The 19,574-nt window shown below is 48.2% G+C and overlaps 1 protein-coding gene across 1 annotated transcript in view; it reads left to right on the plus strand.

Annotated features, from left to right (window-relative positions):
* Positions 1-3,392: 3,392 nt before the first annotated feature.
* CADM3 (cell adhesion molecule 3) overlaps positions 3,393-19,574 on the plus strand; it is a 121,597-nt gene continuing 105,415 nt past the window's right edge. The window contains exon 1 of the mRNA XM_058160072.1: positions 3,393-3,845. Coding sequence (XP_058016055.1) covers positions 3,776-3,845 — 70 coding nt within the window. The 5' untranslated portion in view covers positions 3,393-3,775. The remainder of the gene's footprint in view (positions 3,846-19,574) is intronic.

The following is a 19,574-nucleotide window of genomic DNA, read 5'->3' on the forward strand; positions in this document are numbered from 1 at the left end:
GATTCCTCCTGATTTTGGGGTTCAGTACCATAGACAAGTGCAGCTCTCTCTTCCCACAATCTATACTGTACACCCATCTTCTCTCCTCTCCTACTCCTTCTCTACTTCCCCTTCCTTTCTCCTTCTCCTCCCGATAGTAGGGATCTCAAGAAGCGAAAAAGGAGCAGGAAGGTGGGGGCCAATTGACTCCAAAGCAAGGATCCATGGTTGTTGTTGGTGGGTTTTTGGTTTTTTTGGGTAAAAGGACATTCACCATTTCATTTTATTATTATTTTTACTGCTTTTTCAGTTTAATCCAGCCAGAATCCCCTTATTCAATCAGCATATCTCAACCTTGGCAACTTTAATAAGCCAGAATTGTAATAATAATAATAATAATAATAATAATAATAATAATAATAATAATAATAATAATAATAATAATAATAATAATAATAATAATAATAATACATCTAATTGAATTAGATCAGAGGTCTCCAACCGTGGCAACTTTCAGACTTGTGGACTTCAACTCCCAGAATTCCTCAGCCAGCAAAACTGGGAGTTGAAGTCCACAAGTCTGAAAGTTGCCACGGTCGGAGACCCCTGAATTAGATGATGGATGAGACAATTAGATTAGACCCCCCCTTTAAAAAAAAAAGCACCATACATTTAGACTTCTGAGTCTGTCCATTTCCACAAATGGAGATCATACTTGGCTTGTTTCATAGCTGTATCCTAGCATTACATTCCCCCCCTCCAGCCTCTTCTACACCCCACATGGACGACTGTAGCTGCACTGGATGTTGGCCGGCTGTCGCTTTAATTCTACACCATCTTTGGGTGGGGAGATGCTGTAGCCCATCCAGACTTTTGTCCTAGTGTCTATACAGGTAGTTAATAATAACATCTTGAGACCCTGTTTCGACTCTGGTGCCCCCTGCAGGCAGCCTGAGACTTAGCATGAAAGGTTTGAAGAGGGTGTGGTCCAGCCGCCCCCCCTCCCTCCTCCCTTTCCCCCCCCCCACTACTCTCATCCCTTGAATTCCAATGAGTTGCATGGTGGGGGGATGGGGTGGAGTTGCTTTGCTTCTGTTGTTTATTGTGAATTTTTTTTCCTCTGGAAAATTAGTGGCTTTGTGGGGGAGGAAATAGCCCTGATGTCACTCACTTCGGATAAGCTTGCAAAGGGTGGTTTCCCGGGGGTTCGCAGGGGTTCGGGAGAACCTCTAGCTAAGATTCTTGCAGTTTGGAGAACCCCCCAAATCCCACTTCTGGCTGGCCCCGCCCACCCTGCCCCGCCCCTCCCAGGAGTTCCCATGCACTCTGTTTTGGATGCAGGTAAGTGCAGGGCGCGCACGGAGGCTCGGGGAGGGCAAAAAACAGGCCTACCGGAAGTTCGGAAAGGCCTCCAGAGGGCCTCCGGAGCCTGCAGAGGCTGTTTTCACCCTCCCGGAGGCTCGAGAAAAGCCTCCGGAGCCCGGGGAGGGCAAAACTCCCCACTCCTTGTGGTGTAGGAGGCTGATTAGGTCACGCCCACCATGGCCACGCCCATGCTAAAGCCCTTGCTAAAATTTTTGAAGCCCACCCTTGGGTGTCTGGTTAAGACAAGCCAGCATCAGGCCTTGATCAGAACAGAATAACGGAGTTGGAAGAGACCTTGTAGGTCATCTAGTCCACTCCCCCCCTCCAAGCAGGAGACCCTTCATCATTTCTGACAGACGTTGGGGAACAAACCTGATTTTGGGCCTATTGCATCTCTCTCCCCTACGATCTAGGTTTGTCCTACAATCAGCCCTACAATCTAGGTTTGTCCTCAAGGACCTAAAATTAAGGGAGATGCCCACTAAATTAGCCTTTGAACTCTTTGAGAACATTAAAGTTGATGCACAGGTAGTCCTCGACTTAGGACGAGTTGCTTAGTGACTGTCTGATGTTATGACAGGAGTCCCCCACCCCCGCAAAAAAAATAGGACGTACAATCCAGATTCAAAGTTCCAGAGTCAGGGATCATTCTCATGGTCACGTGACTGCAATCTTTGGCGCTCGGCAACGGATCCCCCTATTTATGTCCATTTTGCCGGAAAGCAGAATTTGCTTCCGATTCACCACCACCTCCCATAGCAAACAATGGGTTTGCTTAATGACCGCTGCGAAAAAATAAATAAATAAAAAGGTGATAAGATGGGAAAGGCGACCACGTGGAGATCCACTGTATGGCCGTCACAACTCACGACCAAAATCGTGGTCTCAATTCCAGGAGTAACTCGGGGACTTCCTGTACTTCTTTGTAAACCTAGCAGTAACAGAGTTGGAAGGGACCTTGGAGGTCATCTAGTCCAACCCCCCCCTGCGCATGCAGGAGGCCTGTACTAGGGATTCGAACCGCCCGAACTGCTGATGAGCTCAGTGTCTTAGCCACTGAGCCACCTAGTCAGCCCCACCCCTACCCCCCTCCAGCGTAGACAGAAGAATCAAACAAAACCGAGATGGAACCCTTGAACAGGTGACTCGTGTCCCACCTGTATATATATATATATTTTACAAAACAGGTGGGGCTTCGATCCCCTGGGTATCCCCTCCCACCCATGCGCTGGCCATACAACCCTAGAATTTTTTTTTATTATTTTTTAAACCCACAAAGCAGCTTTATGAGCCAGTCTTGAACCTTTGGCCCACCCAGGTATCATCAGGTATGATGACACCTGGATTTTGGAACCCCTTGGCCCAAGGCTGAATTCCACGTTCCAAACGGATTGGCGGCTCTTATCATCGAACCGGGGAGACTCTCCTACCCATCATCCCCCACCCACTACCCCTTAGATGCGTGCATTATGATCATCCCTAGCATTGTTGTGTTTGGCAACGGGCGGGGGGGGGGGGAGTCCTCCCTCCCCTCCCCTCCCAGCGCCCCCCTCCCCTTCCGGTGCTTCCCCCCAAACGTCCAGCAGCATCATTAGCTCCAATCTTATATATATATTGGATACATAGATATATAGATATATATCCAATATTGGCCGTAGCTTCCCCCTCCTGAGGGTGGGGGGAAAGAGGAGCCATCTGGACCGCACCAAGTCTCCGCTAAGAGGGGGGAGGCGAGTGGGAGCTCGCCCCCACCGCCACCTCTCCCCCTCCTCTCCTCTCCCCCACCCCCACCCCGGGCTCAGCGTGGGTTCCCAACCCGGACATCCTCACCTGTCCGCCTCCGCCGCTCCCCCTTTTCCGCCCCACCTGGCCTGAAAGGACCCTCCCCGATTTGCATAGAAAAAGGTGGGGTGATGCCAAACAATCCCCCCCATCCCCCCTTTCATCCTTCTCCTCCTCCTTTCGGCGTTCCGACTGGCTCCGTCCTCCCCTCTCCTCGCCGGCCCAATGGTCTCTCCCGGGTGCTCTATTTAATCCCAGTCACTGCAGCATCTTCGGCTTTTCGCTGGACCCCTTCGGCGGCATCCCCCTGGCCGGCCCGCTACGCGCCACTGCGGTCCCGCTTCGGAGGCTTGAGCCGGGGCGGAGGGGTCGGGGGCAAAGGTCGAGCCTTGCTTCTTCTTCTTTTTTTTTCCCCTCTCCTCCCCCCCTCCTCTCTTTTCCCCCGCCGGCGGGGAGGGGGCAAGGACGAAGTTTGCCAGCCACCCGCAAGGGGGGAAGGCATCGGATTCCCCCTCCTCCTCTTCTCCTCCTCCTCCTCCTCCCCGCTGCCCTCCTTTCCTTCCTTCCTTCCTTCTTTCTCCTTTCCTTCCTTCTTCCCCTTCCCCCCCCCCTCCCCCGAACGACGGCCCCCCGGCTCCCCTTGCCCACGATGCTGCCTCTGTGGCTCCTGGTCAGCTCGGGGTTGATCGCAGCCAGCCGTGGGAATCTCTCGCACGACCGTGAGTCCACGCCTCGGCTTGGGGGAAAAGGGTCGGGAGGGGTGCGTGGAGCGGGGGAGGGGTGCGTGGGGATGAGGCGTCCGTGGGAAGGGTGGGAAGGGGGTGGGTGGGAAGGGAAGTGCCCTGCGAGAGGGGAGACTGGCCATTTCTCCGCCGTTGCAAGGAAGCCTCGGCCGTCTAGGGGGGTTTCCTGGCGCTGCGAGGGTGGGATGTTTTGCACGCGCGGGGACCGAGAAGGTGGGGAGGGGGCGGCGGACGAGAGAGAGAGAGACAGAGAGAGAGACTGGCATTCCTACCGGACTCCAAACCTGGGCAAGCCAAGCCAAGCCAAGCGAACGGACTTCCTTGCAAGGCACCTCTAGGCTTTCCCGGGCAGAGGAGACCCCCCTTCCCCCACCAAGCCCCCTCCCACCCCCCCTCTCTCTCCCTCCTTCTCCTCCTCCTCTCCAAGGGGACCTCCTCAAAGATTTATTCGGGCTTCTTCGCTTTACAGGGGGAAAAAAAAGGGGGGGAAAGAGGGATGGGGAGGGGGCTTTCCAAAAGGGGCGTCCCGCGTCCCGCATTTAAATTTAAAGAGCAGCCCTTGGAAAAGGGAAACAGCTGGCAGAGACAGGGGGGAAAACGGCGGGGAGGGGGAGGAATGTTTCGCTGCTTGCTTGCTTGCGATGGGAAGGTGGTGGTGGCGGGGGGGGGGAGGAAGCCCCCCCTCCCCAGGATAGCAACTCGGCTGGTTCGTTGTTGATGTGTCTGACTGGGGCGGAGGAGGAGGAGGAAGAGGAGGCGGCGGCGACTGCAGGAATCTTTGCCAGCTCTGATGTATGCAAACAGAGCCACCTTGGGAGGGAGCAGCCCTTAAGTGGGGGGGAGAGGAGGGGAGGGAGGAGCTGGGGTTGATGGGGGGCTGCTCCCCTTAAGCAAGGAGCATCAACAGGCAGGCAGGCCGGCTGGCTGTCTTGCTGGCTGGGGAAACGGAGCGACTGCTGCGGCAACGCACACCCGTCCGCCCGCCCGCCCGCCTGCCTGCCTGCCTGGCAGCAGAGAGAGGGCACTGCCATTATTCCCGTCCCTTTTGCCAAGGCGCGAGGGGTTGGCGGATGCCACAGCAGCGATTTTTTCCCCCCTCCCCTGAAACGGCTTTTGTTTGCACAAGCGGTGGGCGTTTGGATGCTTTCGCCCCCCCCTCCCCTCCCCAAGAAGGGACGCCGTATGGGGCAAATGCTGATCAGCTGTTTCGTTTTGTTTTTTTATACCGTCAACCCCATTTTAACAAAATAATAATAATAATTCTGGCTGCGGTGACATTCAAATAATTGGGTTCTTCTTGTTGACATAGAAAGGAGTGGGGTGGTGGGTTTTGTTTTTTTTGTTGTTTTTGCAAAAATAACTAGAAGCACATGCTTTTTGCAAGCCTGCCTTGTCTTCAGAAGTGGTCCCGGCCTGGCATTTTCTCATCCTAAGGTAGAGAGAAGTTAGCTGGCTGCTTTCAGAAATGTTCTCCGCCACCCGTGTTGGAACCAGGATTGCTGTGGTCTGTGTTCGCTGTTGCATGGACTGGTGGTGTTGCGTAAGAACCGGAAGGGGAGAATTTAAGATATCTGCCAACGTTCAAAGCCAGACAAACACTGCTTCTGTCAATCTTGGAGGCCAAGTCTAAAGGGTTGGAAAGAGAGAGGGAGGAAGGGAGGGAAGGAGGGTGTAAGGAAACCTTTTGCCAAAACGGCCTCTCTCCTGGGGGGTGGGTGGGGGGAGTTTATGGGGAAGACAGCTTTTGAGACTCTCCGGATGACTCTTTTTGGGGGCAAAAGAGTTCAAAAGTTGCCTTCCTTTGAAGTGGCCATGGCTGGATCATTTCTGCAGCATTGAACTCTTAAGCCAGGGTCAGCTGGGTTGGGCCTTATTAAAAAAAAAAAAATCCTTGGGATCGAATTACTAATCAAACATGGGCTGAAATGTTTCTTAGCGGTGGAGAATTGGGAAGGATTTCTCTGTTGGATTTGTATCAAAAGCTTCCTTCGTCAAAAGCCCTGGGAAATGTCTTAGTCCCAACCCTTAGCTTCCCACACTTATTCCCCAATCTTCAGATTTGGGGGGCGGACTGCCTTTGAACCTGGAGGTTTCATGGAGTCTAACCACCGAGACCAATAAGAAACTCCACCGGGGTTAGGTCAAAATCCTGTGAACCAAATGCCCCACCTGCAAGATCTCTTCTACGTTCTAAATTGGTGGTTCTTCTCGAATTCCACGGGTAACAGGTTCCTTGGCACGGCCACGTTCCCTTGGTTGGAAACGCGGACCCATCCTCGGTCTTACTTCAGAGCAGAAGTTTGATATCCTACTTCCTTACGTGCTGAGTACAATTCGCTTCCAGTTGGCCGAGCCACCACGGAGAACATGTTGCAGGATGACTTTGCAGTCTTGCCATTTCCTGTCCACTGGAGAACTTCTCACAAGTTCTGGAGTGACGCGCTTTGCTTCTGGAGAATTGGAAACAGAGGAGAAAGGGTGCTTTCGTCCTTTCCAGGATACCTGGGGAAAAAGACCATCCTGGGACCCTCACCAGATCTTCTAACCCTAGCCCTCTCAATCTTACAGTGTGTTGTCCACGTACAAAATGGATCCTCTTCCCAGTAATGGATTACTGCAGGGGTCTCCAACCTTGGCGACTTTTAAGACTTGTGAACTTCAACTCCCAGGATTCCTCAGCCAGCAAATTCTGGGAATTGAAGTCCTTCGGTCTTAAAAGTTGTCAAGGTTGGGAAACCCTGGACTACTGTATTCATAAAAAGATCTCAAGATGTTGTGACCCAGGCCCAAGTAGGTAGTAGGAAACTCAGTCCGTGTAAAAACAAACTTTATTCAAACAGCTGAGAATTACTTCATTCGCAGCGTTGTTCAACTAAATTAAAGCAGATTCCTCCCAAGACAATTCCTCAGTCCTATCACCAACCTTGGTCCAATTAGGCAAACTGCCAAAGGCCTTTCTTGGCAAAAGTTCAGAAGGCACCGATACAAATGCAACAAGACAAAGCTATCAACGTTGTTTTCCGGCAAAGAGCCCAAACACCGTTGTTGGTCTTTTAAGCCTTATGGGAGGGATCAATCATCTCTTGGCTTTACTCCCGAGTTGTCCTCTTTGCTTGAGCTGCTCTTGCTTTCTGGCAGCTCTTCTCATGCGTGCATTAGGAACATGCTTCTCATGTTCCTCTGCCTCACTACTGTCAGCCTCTGGAGGCTCCGGAGTCCGCACCTCACTCCCCGATGGCCTTGGCCCCACCTCAGCCTCCAACGCAGAGCCCTCATCCGGGCCCTCCCCAGCTTCCAGGACTGGCCCACGCCCTTCCTCAGCCTCATCGCTGTCTGACACTGTTGCCAGCTCCACAGGCTGCTGGTGGACTACAACACAAGGTCCTAAGGTTGGGTCCACTTTAGAAGGTCTTGGTTTCAGGTTGCTGGATGATTATCCATTGGCTGACTTCCCCAACCCCTGTGGTGTCTCTTTGTCTGACGTTCGCATTGATAGACTTTGGTCAGACTTGGTGTCTATTGATGAAGTACCACGGCATGCTAAGCAGACTGTAATCTTCACTCTCAGGATTAATGGGTCTGGGCAGCACCCTGAGGGAGCAAAGCCTGTGAATGCTACTCAGGTGTGTGTGTGTATGAGAGAGAGAGAGAGAGAGGGAGGGAGAGGGAGAGAGAGAGAAAGAAAAATTCTTGGCACAGAGAGCGAAGCTTGGTTCACATCGCACACTTAACCAGGTCAGTGGGGAAGCCTAGCTGATTGCATTTGTGCAATTGGACAAAAAAGGTGGTTTGCTTTTAACCTTGGTTTTGCACTTGGCGCGCTGGGCAGGCCCAACGTCTTCAATTAGTTTCTGCTTCAATATGTGTGGCGTGACCTCGGAAGATGGATTAATTCGGCAACCAAGTTTGATATGCTGTCCTAATTAACGGATTACACTGGGCCTGGTGTGCCCTGTTTCTCGGTAAGGTTCAAGAAAGATTAAGGGAGAAATGCAGGACCCACCCACTTGAATTGGGGTTATAACTATCCTACAAAGCCCTAGTTGATCACTAGATGGCAGTGGAGGATTTGATTTTTTTTCCCCTGTAGCTCTTTGCTGCTACCTGGAGGATGTCTAGTGTATTGCAGCTGCAAACTGAATAAGTTACATTTTCTAGTGAACTAGGAAGTTATTTCTCGTGAATCATGGACTCTTGTGAGTCAGCCTTTCTCCTGAAAATAACTTTTTGCTGAAGGAATGGCAAGTTTCGAATTATCCCCAGCCACACCAATTTTTAGTTCTGTTTGATCACCTGGTATGTATTTTGCAAAACCTTTGATCTCAAAGTTGCATATTTCATGAGCTAGCGTGTATTTTCTGAATTACTGTCAATCCCTTCCTGACATTTGGAGAGGGTTAAATCTAATGATGTTCTGAACCAAAAGAGATACAAAATTGGCCATTCCGAAAATGGAACATTCCAGAGGACTCCAGAAGCTTCCGTCAGCACCACCTCAACCCACTCATCCTGGGGGCTGATCTGGTGGTTTTTTCTGAAGTTAATCCTGTACATTGGAAGTCAATACAGGTAGTCCTTGACTTGCAACCATTCGTTCAGTGACCAAAGTTAGAACGGCACTGAAAAAAAAGTGCCTTACGACCATTTTCCCACACTTACGACCGTTGAGGCATCCCCATGGCCATGTGATCAAAATTCTGATGCTTGGCAACTGGCGTGTACTTATGACAGCTCGACTGTCACGTGATCACTTGTTGTAACCTTCTGGCAAGCAAAGTCGGTGGGGAAGCCAGATTTACCTAATAACCATGCTACTAATCTAACCACTGCAGCAATTCCCTTAACTGTGGCATGAAAGGCCATAAAATGGGGCGAGATTCCACTTAACAACTATCCTGCTTAGCAGTGGAAATGTTGGGCTCCACTGCACAACTGGGTTTCACATATTTTTACCACCGGTTCTCCGCTACCAGTTCGCCCGAACTGGCTAATTCCCACCACTGCTCCACTGTGGTCATTCGTTGAGGACTGCCTGTACCAATAGACCTCCCTAGAATGGCCAGATTGCTGAAGTTGAGAACAATGTGGATTTTCCCACAATGCGTTCTCTTCCCGGCCCACTAGGGTTTGCACCGATCCGGTCTGGACCACGTACCGATATAAGGGCTGTGGATCTGTGGTTGGTATTCAGCTGGTTCGTACCAGTTCGGGCAAACCGGTAGCAGAGATCATGGGTGGGCCCAGCCCACCCACCCACCCACCCTGGCACTATGCCGTCTTATTTAGCCACATTTTCAAGGCCGGGCACATCTGCAGAAGGCATGTGTGTGAGCAAAGTGCATGCGCGAAAGGCTGGGTGCATGCGCAGAAGGCACATGCCAAGTGAGCGTGCACGAGCGGGGTAAATCGGTGTAAACAATATGTGAAACCCACCTCTGCTGTGGAGGTGTGTTTCAGCCTGTATCTGAAATGTTCACCTCCCAGAATTCCTAGCCAGCGGAGCCTTGGATGCTTGTTGGGGGCAGCCTGGTTGAAGTTAATGAAATTCATAGGTTGGTTGGTTTTCTCCTGTGCAGCAATTCCAGCGTTGCCGTTCTCGCTGGCCAGAAGGCTTGAGAACTTCCTCCAGAAATTGCTTGGTTGAATTACCTGCCTGGGCTTGAAAATGTCATTAATTTAAATATTAATAAGAGAGTCGCGTATGTATAATTTAGGCACCCACCCTGCCCTTTCTTGTTCCTTCGGTACAGCTGCCTCTTAAGCTTGCAGAAGGGAAGGAGACATTCAAGAGACGCCGCGTTCTCTGGCATGGGGCCACAGAGGTGGCTAGAAAAAAGGCAGAGGGATGAAAATGGGGAGATATTCGCATGCATCCCTTGACCGCTGTCTTGATAAGTTGCAAGAAGGGAGAATTTTCACATTCACAAATTGCGCGAGAACCGATAGGAAGGGGCAAAAAAAACCTCTGACCTTAATGTCTCGAACCTGTTTTCCAAGCAAATGTTGGACAGACTGACACTGACCCACTAAGTCAGTGATGGCGAACCGAGTACCGAAACAGGAGCGCGCGCCCCCCGTGCAAGCACCTGCGTGCCAGAAAACTAGCCACCCGGTGCACATGTGTGTGCCGAGAAGATGATCTTCCGGTTTCCAGCACCCCACCTGGTCTTCCAGTTCCTGGTGTGCGTGCATGTGTGAAGACTAGCTGGCTGGAGTGCGTGTGCATTCCAGAAACCGGAAGATCACCTTTGCGGCACGTGCATGCATACTGGAAGGCTGCTTTCTTCCAGTTTACGGCGCTCTCATACATGTGAAGACCAGTTGGCTGGTGCGCTGGCACCAGGAGTGAAATCTACTTACCTTCCCAACCAGTTTGGAAGCGCACGTGCTGCGTCACGTGTGCGCCTGGACCCTCTGTGCGTGCGCAAACCTTCTGTGCATGCGCAGAGGGTTAAAAAACAGGATATCTCCTGGTTAAAATCAGGAAGTAATGACGACCAAGCGGGTGGGCGGAGCCTCGTGCTGCCATCACTGCCAGTTTTCCGAACCTCTGGCCACCATCGCTACCGATTCGGTCGAACCGGTCTGAACCAGGAACATTTCACCCCTAGCTGGCACCCAGAAGAGCAACGGGGCCGGGATAGCTCAGGCCATTAAGAAGCCTGTTATTAGAAGACAGAGCCTGCAATTACTGCAGGTTCAAGTCCCACCAGGCCCAAGGTTGACTCAGCCTTCCACCCTTTATAAGGTAGGTAAAATGAGGACCCAGATTGTTGGGGGGGCAATAAGTTGACTTTGTAAAAAATATACAAATAGAATGAGACTATTGCCTTATACACTGTAAGCCGCCCTGAGTCTTCGGAGAACGGCGGGATATAAATGTCATCAAAAAAACAACAACAGGCAACAGCTCGTGTGCCTGGAGAGATGGCTCTGCATGCCCACTTCCGGCACGCATGCCCTAGGTTCACCATCATGGCACTGAGTCGTCCACTTCCTGTGGTTCTTTTGCACACGTTAGAATGTTCCAGAGATTCCTTTAACACACTCCCCGATCACTTCTTTATAGAGACTCATGCAAATACAATGAATTACTGGGGCTGAACTGAGTCCTGAGGTTCTGGCGTCTTTGGGCGCACAGCTTCAGCTGAATGTGTGAGCAACTAGGTTTGCTCTCAACTAGAATTACAGAAAAGAAGAAAATATTCCCCAAGTCCCTTCCCTAATTCTCTTTCTGCTCGATGCAGAATCCGTTTGGCGAAGAACGACGGCGGGTGTCTTGTCTCCAAAAGGCCACCTGGGAATGTGGCTCTGCCCACAACGGGAAGCCGTAAAGGACCCAGAGTTTGGGCAAAACAGAGTTTGGGTAAAACAGGGTGATGTCAGAAAGGGAGTGAGGAAGGAAGGCGGTGCATTCGGGTTCAAAACTGCCCTTGCTCGCCATTGGGATGAAATGTGCAGCTGGAGAAGGGGAGGGGGAGCGAAGGTCAGCAGTGGCTCCATGGTTTCCTAGGAAGAAGGCAGCACATTCCAGAGAGGGGCCCATAACAAGAGACTGGACGATCCAAAACTAGATGCGGGAGGGAGAAAGAGATTCAGAGTAGCCACCCTCCCAAAAAAGTGGTGGCTAATCTTTTTGCCATCACATGCCAGGAGCAAGGGTTGCACAGGGGGGGTTGCGTGCCTGCCCATACCCATAATTCTATGCACCCCACCCCCGCACATGCGTGTGTGACACCCCTCCCCATGTTCCTGGCACGCAATGGCCTGGTGGGCCCAGTAGGCCTATTTTTCTCTCTCCCCAGGCTCCCGAGCCTTTCTAGGAGTCTGGGGAGGGCAAAAACAGCCTTCCCCACCTCCCCAGAGGCCGGAAATGGCCCATTTGCCAACTTTCGGTGGAACCATAGGTTCGCCATCACCACTCTAGAATCTCCCAGGATATATCTGTTGTCTTAGAACAGTGTTTCTCAACCTTGGCAACTTGAAGATGGATGGACTTCAACTCCCAGAATTCCACAGCAAACCATGCCAAAACTCATCCAGCCAACTTTCATGCCTAATGCAAGACTAGAATTCACAGTCTCCTGGTCACCCAGCTAGCTTTCATGCCCAAAGTCACCCAGCTAGCTTTCATGCCCAAAGTCACCCAGCTAGCTTTCATGTCTAAGGTGGGACTAGAACTCACCGTCTCCTGGTGAATCTTTCAAAGTCACTCAGCCACCTTTCATGCCTAGGTGGAGGCTACAACTCCCAGTCTCTTGCGAGTCTTCCAAAGTCACCCAGCCAGCTTTCATGCCTAAGGCGGGACTAGAACTCCCAGTCTCCTGGCGATTGGCTTGAAATCACCAATGCTGGCTGGGGAATTCTGGGACTTGAAATCCACCCAAGTTGCCAAGGTTGAAAGACACAGTGTTAGCAGGTCATAGCTTTAGTCCGGCAAGATTGAGTCTATTAGCTATAATAAGCAAATAAGGAACTGGACTCCTGTGGATCTCCACTGTGGACTTGATATCCTAGCCATGGATTGTGGATGGTTCTCTTGAAAAATAACCGATATGGCGCTTATACTATTTTCAGGTTTAAGGAATATATTTATAATAAATGCTCCCCCTTGCATGCTCTTGACTCATCCCTGGCAACAGTTAGATGGATGTGCTTGGATTAAGTAGGCAGGTGGTGCTTTAGGAAGATCCGTTTAACTCTGGCCGGCATATTATTGGTCTTCCGATCTTTGCTTACTTGCCTCCCAGTCCCTATCGCTTCATTTCTCTCTCTCTCGTGTTTCTTCTCTCTCTTTCTCTCTCTCTGGTTCCATCTGTCTTATCCATTAAGCCAGTACAGCGAGTGCCTCAATTAAATCAGGTTTCCGAAGTTGCAGCAGAAGGCTGTGATGAGGTCATGGAAGAAGGAAGAGTCAAACTGTTCCTTCCTCTTGAGCTGGCACCCAAAGGGTCACCTTCCTGAGACATCTTGGTTCTTTTCTGGTGTCTCACTTCTTCCAGTTTCTAGACTTGCTGGAGGATAGATTGTTGTTGGTCCTGTGCTCTATCCTTGAATATTAGATGTTCCTCAACCTTGAAGATGGGGTAGGTAGACAGTGTTTCTCAGCCTTTGTTGTGACCCAGGCCCAAGTAGGTAGTAATAAACTTAGTCCGTGGAAAAACAAACTTTATTCAAACAGCTGGGAATTAATTCATTCCCAGCGTCGTTCAACTCAAAGTAAAACAAATGCCTCCCAACACAAATTCCTCAGTTATCTCACAAACCTTGGTCCAATTAGGCAAACTGCCAAAGGCCCTTCCTGGCAAACGTCCAGAAGCCACAAAAACAAAGACGTAGACAAAGCAGAAGACGCAGCTACAAAGTTGTTTTCCGGCAAAGCTGAAATGCCGGTGCTGGTCTGTTTTAAGCCTTATGGGAAGGGCTAATCATCTCTTGGCCCTACTCCTGAGTTGTCCTCTTTGCTTGAGCTGCTCTTGCCTTTTGGCAGCTCTTCTCATGCACGCATTGGGAAAAGGCTCCTCCTGTTCCTCTGCCTCACTACTATCAGTCTCTGGAGGCTCTGGAGTCCTCACCTCACTTCCTGATGGCCCTGACCTCACCTCAGCCTCATCGCTGTCCAACTCCATTGCCAGCTCCATAGGCTGCTGATGGACCACAACAGCCTTGAAGACTGGTGGACTGTGTTTCTCAACCTTGAAGAAGGGGTGGACTTCAACTCCCAGAATTCCTCAGCTAGCTTCTGAGAATTGACATCAACCCATCTTCAAGTTGCCAAGTTGAGGTTGAGAAACACTGTTGTGGAAGCATCTCAGAAAGCTATGATGGAAATATGGAACTGGGCCAAATGAAATCCTGAGATATTGTAGAGTCGAGATCTTTGGTGGGATCTCATCCCACTGTGTCAATCCATGCATGCTTCCGGGAAAGATCCACAGGACCCTTGACAAATGGTCACCCGGTTTTGGGGTCAATGTGATTGAGTCTTCAAAAATGGGTTATGTTCCACCAAAACTTCTAGCAACCATAGAGAACTGTAGATTTTCTCCTTGATATTGTCCTAAATGTGCTTTTTTTCAAGAGGCAACTGGACTTTCTAGTTTTTCTTGGAAGACGTTTTGCTTCTCATCCAAGAAGCTTCTTCAGCTCTTCATGAGAGCTGAGAAGCGAAACATCTTCCAAGAAAAAGCAGAAAGTCCAGTATTGCTGCTTGAAAAAAAAGCACCTTTGAGACAGCCATGACCTGGATGACTGAGAATCTCCACCGACGTCTCCTTGATATTCTGTCCCTAACCTAGTTTTCCATTCTTCCAACACGATTGCTGAAGATCTTCCTTTGTTTCATGTTCTCCATTCCTTGCTCCAAAATAGATCACATTGGCTAACATTGATTTCGGGCTCTAGAAACAGTCTATCTGTGAATCATATCAAATGCTGGAAGATCAATAATCAGGAAGGGAGCTGCTGTGATTGATCTGTGGACTATCCAAGAGAGAGAAAGGGGAAGAGATCTGAAACACCACTTGGCTTTATCGATCTGCCTCTATGCCTTTGCTCCCCCACCTCCCAACCCCTGGAGGCCTCCAACTATGTGGGGCATCATTGACCGAGCCCTGGATCGGAATTCAGCCCATCTGGGTACACAGAGCTAGTGCAACTAAAAGCTCAACCCAACAAAAGCAACTGAGAAGTAGAAGTAGAGTAGAGTAGAATAGAGTGTAAAATATAGAATAGAAACAGAATAGAATGTAAAATATAGAATGGAATAAACTGTAAAATATAGAGTGGGAATAGAATAGAGTGGAGTAGAGTAGAGTAGAATAGAGTAGAGTAGAGTAGAGTAGACTAGACTAGAGTGTAAAATATAGAATAGAAATAGAATAGAATGTAAAATATAGAATAGAATAGACTGTAAAATATAGAGTGGGAATAGAGTAGAGTAGAGTAGAGTAGAGTAGAGTAGAGTGTAAAATATAGAATAGAAATAGAATAGAATGTAAAATATAGAATAGAATAGACTGTAAAATATAGAGTGGGAATAGAGTAGATAGAGTAGAGTAGAGTAGAGTGTAAAATATAGAATAGAATGTAAAATATAGAATAGAATAACTGTAAAATATAGAGTAGGAGTAGAATAGAGTAGAGTAGAGTAGAGTAGAGTAGAGTAGAGTAGAGTAGAGTAGAGTAGAGTAGAGTAGAGTAGAGTAGAGTAGAGCAGAGCAGAGCAGAGCAGAGTAGAGTTGAGTTGAGTTGAATTGAATTCTTTATTGGCCAAGTGTGATTGGACACACAAGGAATTTGTCTTTGGTGCATATGCTCTTAATGTACATAAAAGGACAAGATACATCAGTCAAGAATCATAAGGTACAACACTTAATGATAGTCATAGGGTACAAATAAACAATCAGATCATATTAGGAAACAATCAACATAAATTGTAAGGATACAGCAACAAGTTACAGCCATACAGTCATAAGTGGGAGGAGATGGGTGATGGGAACGATGAGAAGACTAATAGTAATAGTAGTGCAGACTTAGTAAATAGTTTGACAGTGTTGAGGGAATCATTATTTGAGTGATGGAGTTCGGGGAAAAACTGTTCTTGTGTCTAGTTGTTCTGGTGTGCAGTGCTCTATGGCGTCGTTTTGAGGTAGGAGTTGAAACAGTTTATGTCCAGGATGTGAGGAGTCTGTAAATATTTTCCCAGCCCTCTTTTTGACTCGTGCAGGATACAGGTCCTCCATGGAAGGCAGGTTGGCAGCCATTGTTTTTTCTGCAGTTCTAATGATCCTTTGAAGTCTGTGTCTGTCTTGTTGGGTTGCAGAGCCAAACCAGACAGTTATGGAGGTGCAGATGACAGACTCAATCATTCCTCTGTAGAACTGTCCCTAGCCTTTATCCCCAGCCACGAGCAGGGAAGTTGAACCTTCATCTGCTGGGTGGAGGGGTGGAATTTAGAGCTCTTTGGAAGTTGAATAAACCTCCCTGCTCTCCTCCCCCCACCCAATTATTTGAAAGCTCCAACCAAAATCCAATGCAGTCTGAATATTTGAATTCGGCTGATTTCTCTCTCTCTCTCTGTCTTTCAGAAGTCTGGATTAAATTGGTTTGTAGATCTGAACTGTATGGACAGTTGAAATTAGATGACGCCTGATTTGGCCAGACTTGTTAAAGATATGACAGGCAAGTTTCCTTCACTTCTGGGGTTCAGACAGAAACGCGCAGCTGGAGATCTTTTGAAAACCTTGGTGTGTGATTTCCCCCAGAGCTTCTCTAGAAGTTAGAGCTGAATTGTAATATTTTTTTTTCCCCATGCGAAGGAAGAGGGGATATTCTGAGCAGGTTAGGTGGGGGAAAAAAACGTATTTTAATTAACGACAATGGATGTTCTAACATGGCCTTGCCTGCTTTGCGCACGCAGCCCGTATTTGTGCAAAATAGATGGGGCCAAACAACATCTGGTTGCAACTAAGAAATGCGGGGAACGTTTGCAGACATGAAAATAGAGGTTGTGGGAACGCTGTTTATTAACTGCAACCCTTCACAAAGCATACAGTATACCAGCAGTGTTGACTAGTTAGTAGATTGTCCTCTTTTATACGGGTCTTCAAACCGTAGGGCCCAACCTCACGGAGATGAACTTGTTCAGGAACCAAGGTGTGAGCTAATAGCGTCTTTCTGAACTTAGTCTAAAGCTGAACAAAAATTAGATGAACAGAGTTGGAAGGGAGGTCATCTAGTCTGACCCCCCCCGCCCCGCCCCGCCCCGCCCAAGCAGGAGATCCTATACCATTTCTGACAGATGGCAGCCCAGTCTTTTCTTGAAAGCCTCCAGGGATGAAGCTTCCGAAGGCAATTTCTGTTCCATGGGTTGATGGTTCTCACTGTCAGGAAAATTTCTCCTTATTTCCAGGTTGAATCTCTCCTTGGTCAGTTTCCATCCATTATTCCTTGTCTGGCCTTTGGGTGCTTTAGAAAATAGCTTGATCCCCTTTCTCCTCTCTGTGGCAGCTCCTCAAATATTGGAAGATTCTCTCATGTCTTCCTTGGTCCTTCTCTTCACTAGACCAAACATGCCCAGTTCCTGCAACCGTTCTTCATATGTTTTCGCCTCCAGGCCTTTGATCATCCTAGATAGATTCAGATTAACAGAGTTGGAAGGGACCTTATAGGTCATCTAGTCCAGGGGTCACCAACCTTTCAGACCTCAGGGACCACTAAATTCATTATTTTAAATCCTGCGGACCACTTAATATGAATTTTTTAAAAAGATAAATAGTATCTAGTGCAATATAAAAATTCAAATAATTTTTCTGTGGACCACCAAAATTTTCTCGCGGACCACCAGTGGTCCACGGACCACTGGTTGGTGACCACTGATCTAGTCCAACCCTCTGCCCAAGACTGCTATTATGTCTCCCCTGGTCTTTCTCTTCCCTAGACTAGCCATACCCAGTTCCAGCAACCGTTCTTCATATGTTTTAGTCTCCAGTCCCCTAATCATCCTGGTTGCTCTTCTCTGCACTTTTTCTAGAGTCTTCTTTGGATTAATCTACTTAATTCATGACTATCTTTAGAACTTTTGACTCCTGAAAAAATTCCCACAATGCTATCTGATTAAAGAGTTATTGGAGAACTAAAAAGAAAAAAAGCTCAGGTTGAACCCGAGCTACTCGTGGGTGGCTTGGATCTAGAGAATAGTAATGATATATAAGGAATAAAAACATATTTACCGCCCCGAGTCCTTCGGGAGATAGGGCGGTATATAAATATGATTAAATAAATAAATAAATAAATAAATAAATAAATATTTAGCCTCTAGTAACATATATTGGAGCGGCAAATATGCAGACAGCCATTAGGGGGCAGCAAAGTATGGCAATTCTCTGCCCGTTGCTGCCCTCTTTTGGTTTTCTGGAAGATTACAGCCCAGGTATAATCTGCTGACCTCTGCAAACTGCCCAGGCCTGGCACCTACCCAAGGTTGCCAGGTGCTTCTGCTGAGCTGGTCAGAAACTCAATTCGGATATCTGTTCCAAGCCATGAGGCATCCTTTGGCTGTTTTCCTTGTGGGGGAAGCCCTGCAGAAACAATGCCTCTTTCAAAGCAAGCTACAGTTGAAATCTATGGCTGCCGTCTTGGTAAAGGGCAGCACATTAAATAGAGATTTGGAGTTTCTCAGGTAACTAAGCCATTTCCTGGCCCTGGCGAGATTCTGAGCGGTCACTTTTGCATGCAGGGACAAATAAGGGAGATGGGAAGACAAAGGTGGGGGGAGGCAACCCCCCCCTCCCCATCCTGCTTTTAGCAATGAGCCTCCATCGGGAGCAACAACCTTGGCGCACGTACAGGAAGTGGCAGTGAGTCAACCATATTGTACTGAGTAACTGGAATCGTTGAGCTTTGCATTAAGAGCATTTAAGGCCCTAAATATTGATCCCTTGCAGAATTCTGCTTGTTCATGGTTGCATTTATTCTGTTCTTTTTTTCCTGAGGAGAACAAAATGCTATTTTTTTTTAATAATAATAATAAAAAAATCACAACAACCCTGTCGGGTAGATTAAGTGGATATCAGTCCAATAATTTACTAAAGACTGTATTACTGTTATTCTCCTCTTCCTTCCTAGTATCTGCCTCTTCCCGCTTATTACTATAACCACGTTGCTTGTATCTTTCAATTTATATTGTTTTTATTTGTTTCCTAGTAGCTTATTAGTAATGTTGACTATTACTAAGTCAGTGGTGAAATCCAATTTTTTTTACTACCGGTTCTGTGGGCGTGGCTTGGTGGGCGTGGTTTGGCTTGGTGGGCGTGGCGGGGGAAGGATACTGTAAAATCCCCATTCCCTCCCCACTCCTGTGAAAGGATACTGCAAAATCCCCATTCCCTCCCCACTCCTGTGAAAGGATACTGCAAAATCCCCATTCCCACCCAACTCTGGAGCCAGCCAGAGGTGGTATTTGCCAGTTCTCCGACCTGCTCAAAATTTCCGCTACCAGTTCTCCAGAACCTGTCAGAACCTGCTGGCTTTCACCGCTGCACTGTTGTATCTTTTTATTCTTGATGAAAGTATTTTATTCCTCTTATGTATGCTGAGAGCATATACACCAAATTCCTTGTGTGTCCTATTCTATTCTATTCTATTCTATTCTATGCTATGCTATGCTATGCTATGCTATGCTATGCTATGCTATGCTATGCTATGCTATGCTATGCTATGCTATGCTAATTTTGAGTTGAGGGTCCTCAACAGATTGATAATGTTGTGATAAAGTTGGTTTGGAGCCAATGGCTTTGTTCTTTTTTAAAGCGTATTTAGAAGTGTGTTGGAACCCGTATTTTAACAATATTGTTCACCATTGTTAACAATATTAACAAATATCAGCAGTTTAAGACTGCAGAAGAGAAATAGTCGAGTTTAATTTAAGGCGCTTTTCCTTGTGAATGCTACCAAAACGCTGTCTTTATGCCAAGGTGGGGGGACCTCTTTAGCTTTCCTATATTAACTACAACACCCAGCATCCCCAGCCAATGATAAGATATGCTCGTTAGAGTAATACAACATTATCGGGCCATAAGGCTGTAAATGCTAACTTATGAAATATGTGCAGGCAGTCCTTGACTTACAAATTTCTGTCGCCAAGAGAAGAAAGCGAGTTCTGCGCCCCTCTTTTACGACCTCTCTTGCCACAGCCGCTAAGTG

Source organism: Ahaetulla prasina, chromosome 17, assembly GCF_028640845.1.
Source record: "Ahaetulla prasina isolate Xishuangbanna chromosome 17, ASM2864084v1, whole genome shotgun sequence".
Classification (NCBI taxonomy): Eukaryota; Metazoa; Chordata; class Lepidosauria; order Squamata; family Colubridae; genus Ahaetulla; species Ahaetulla prasina.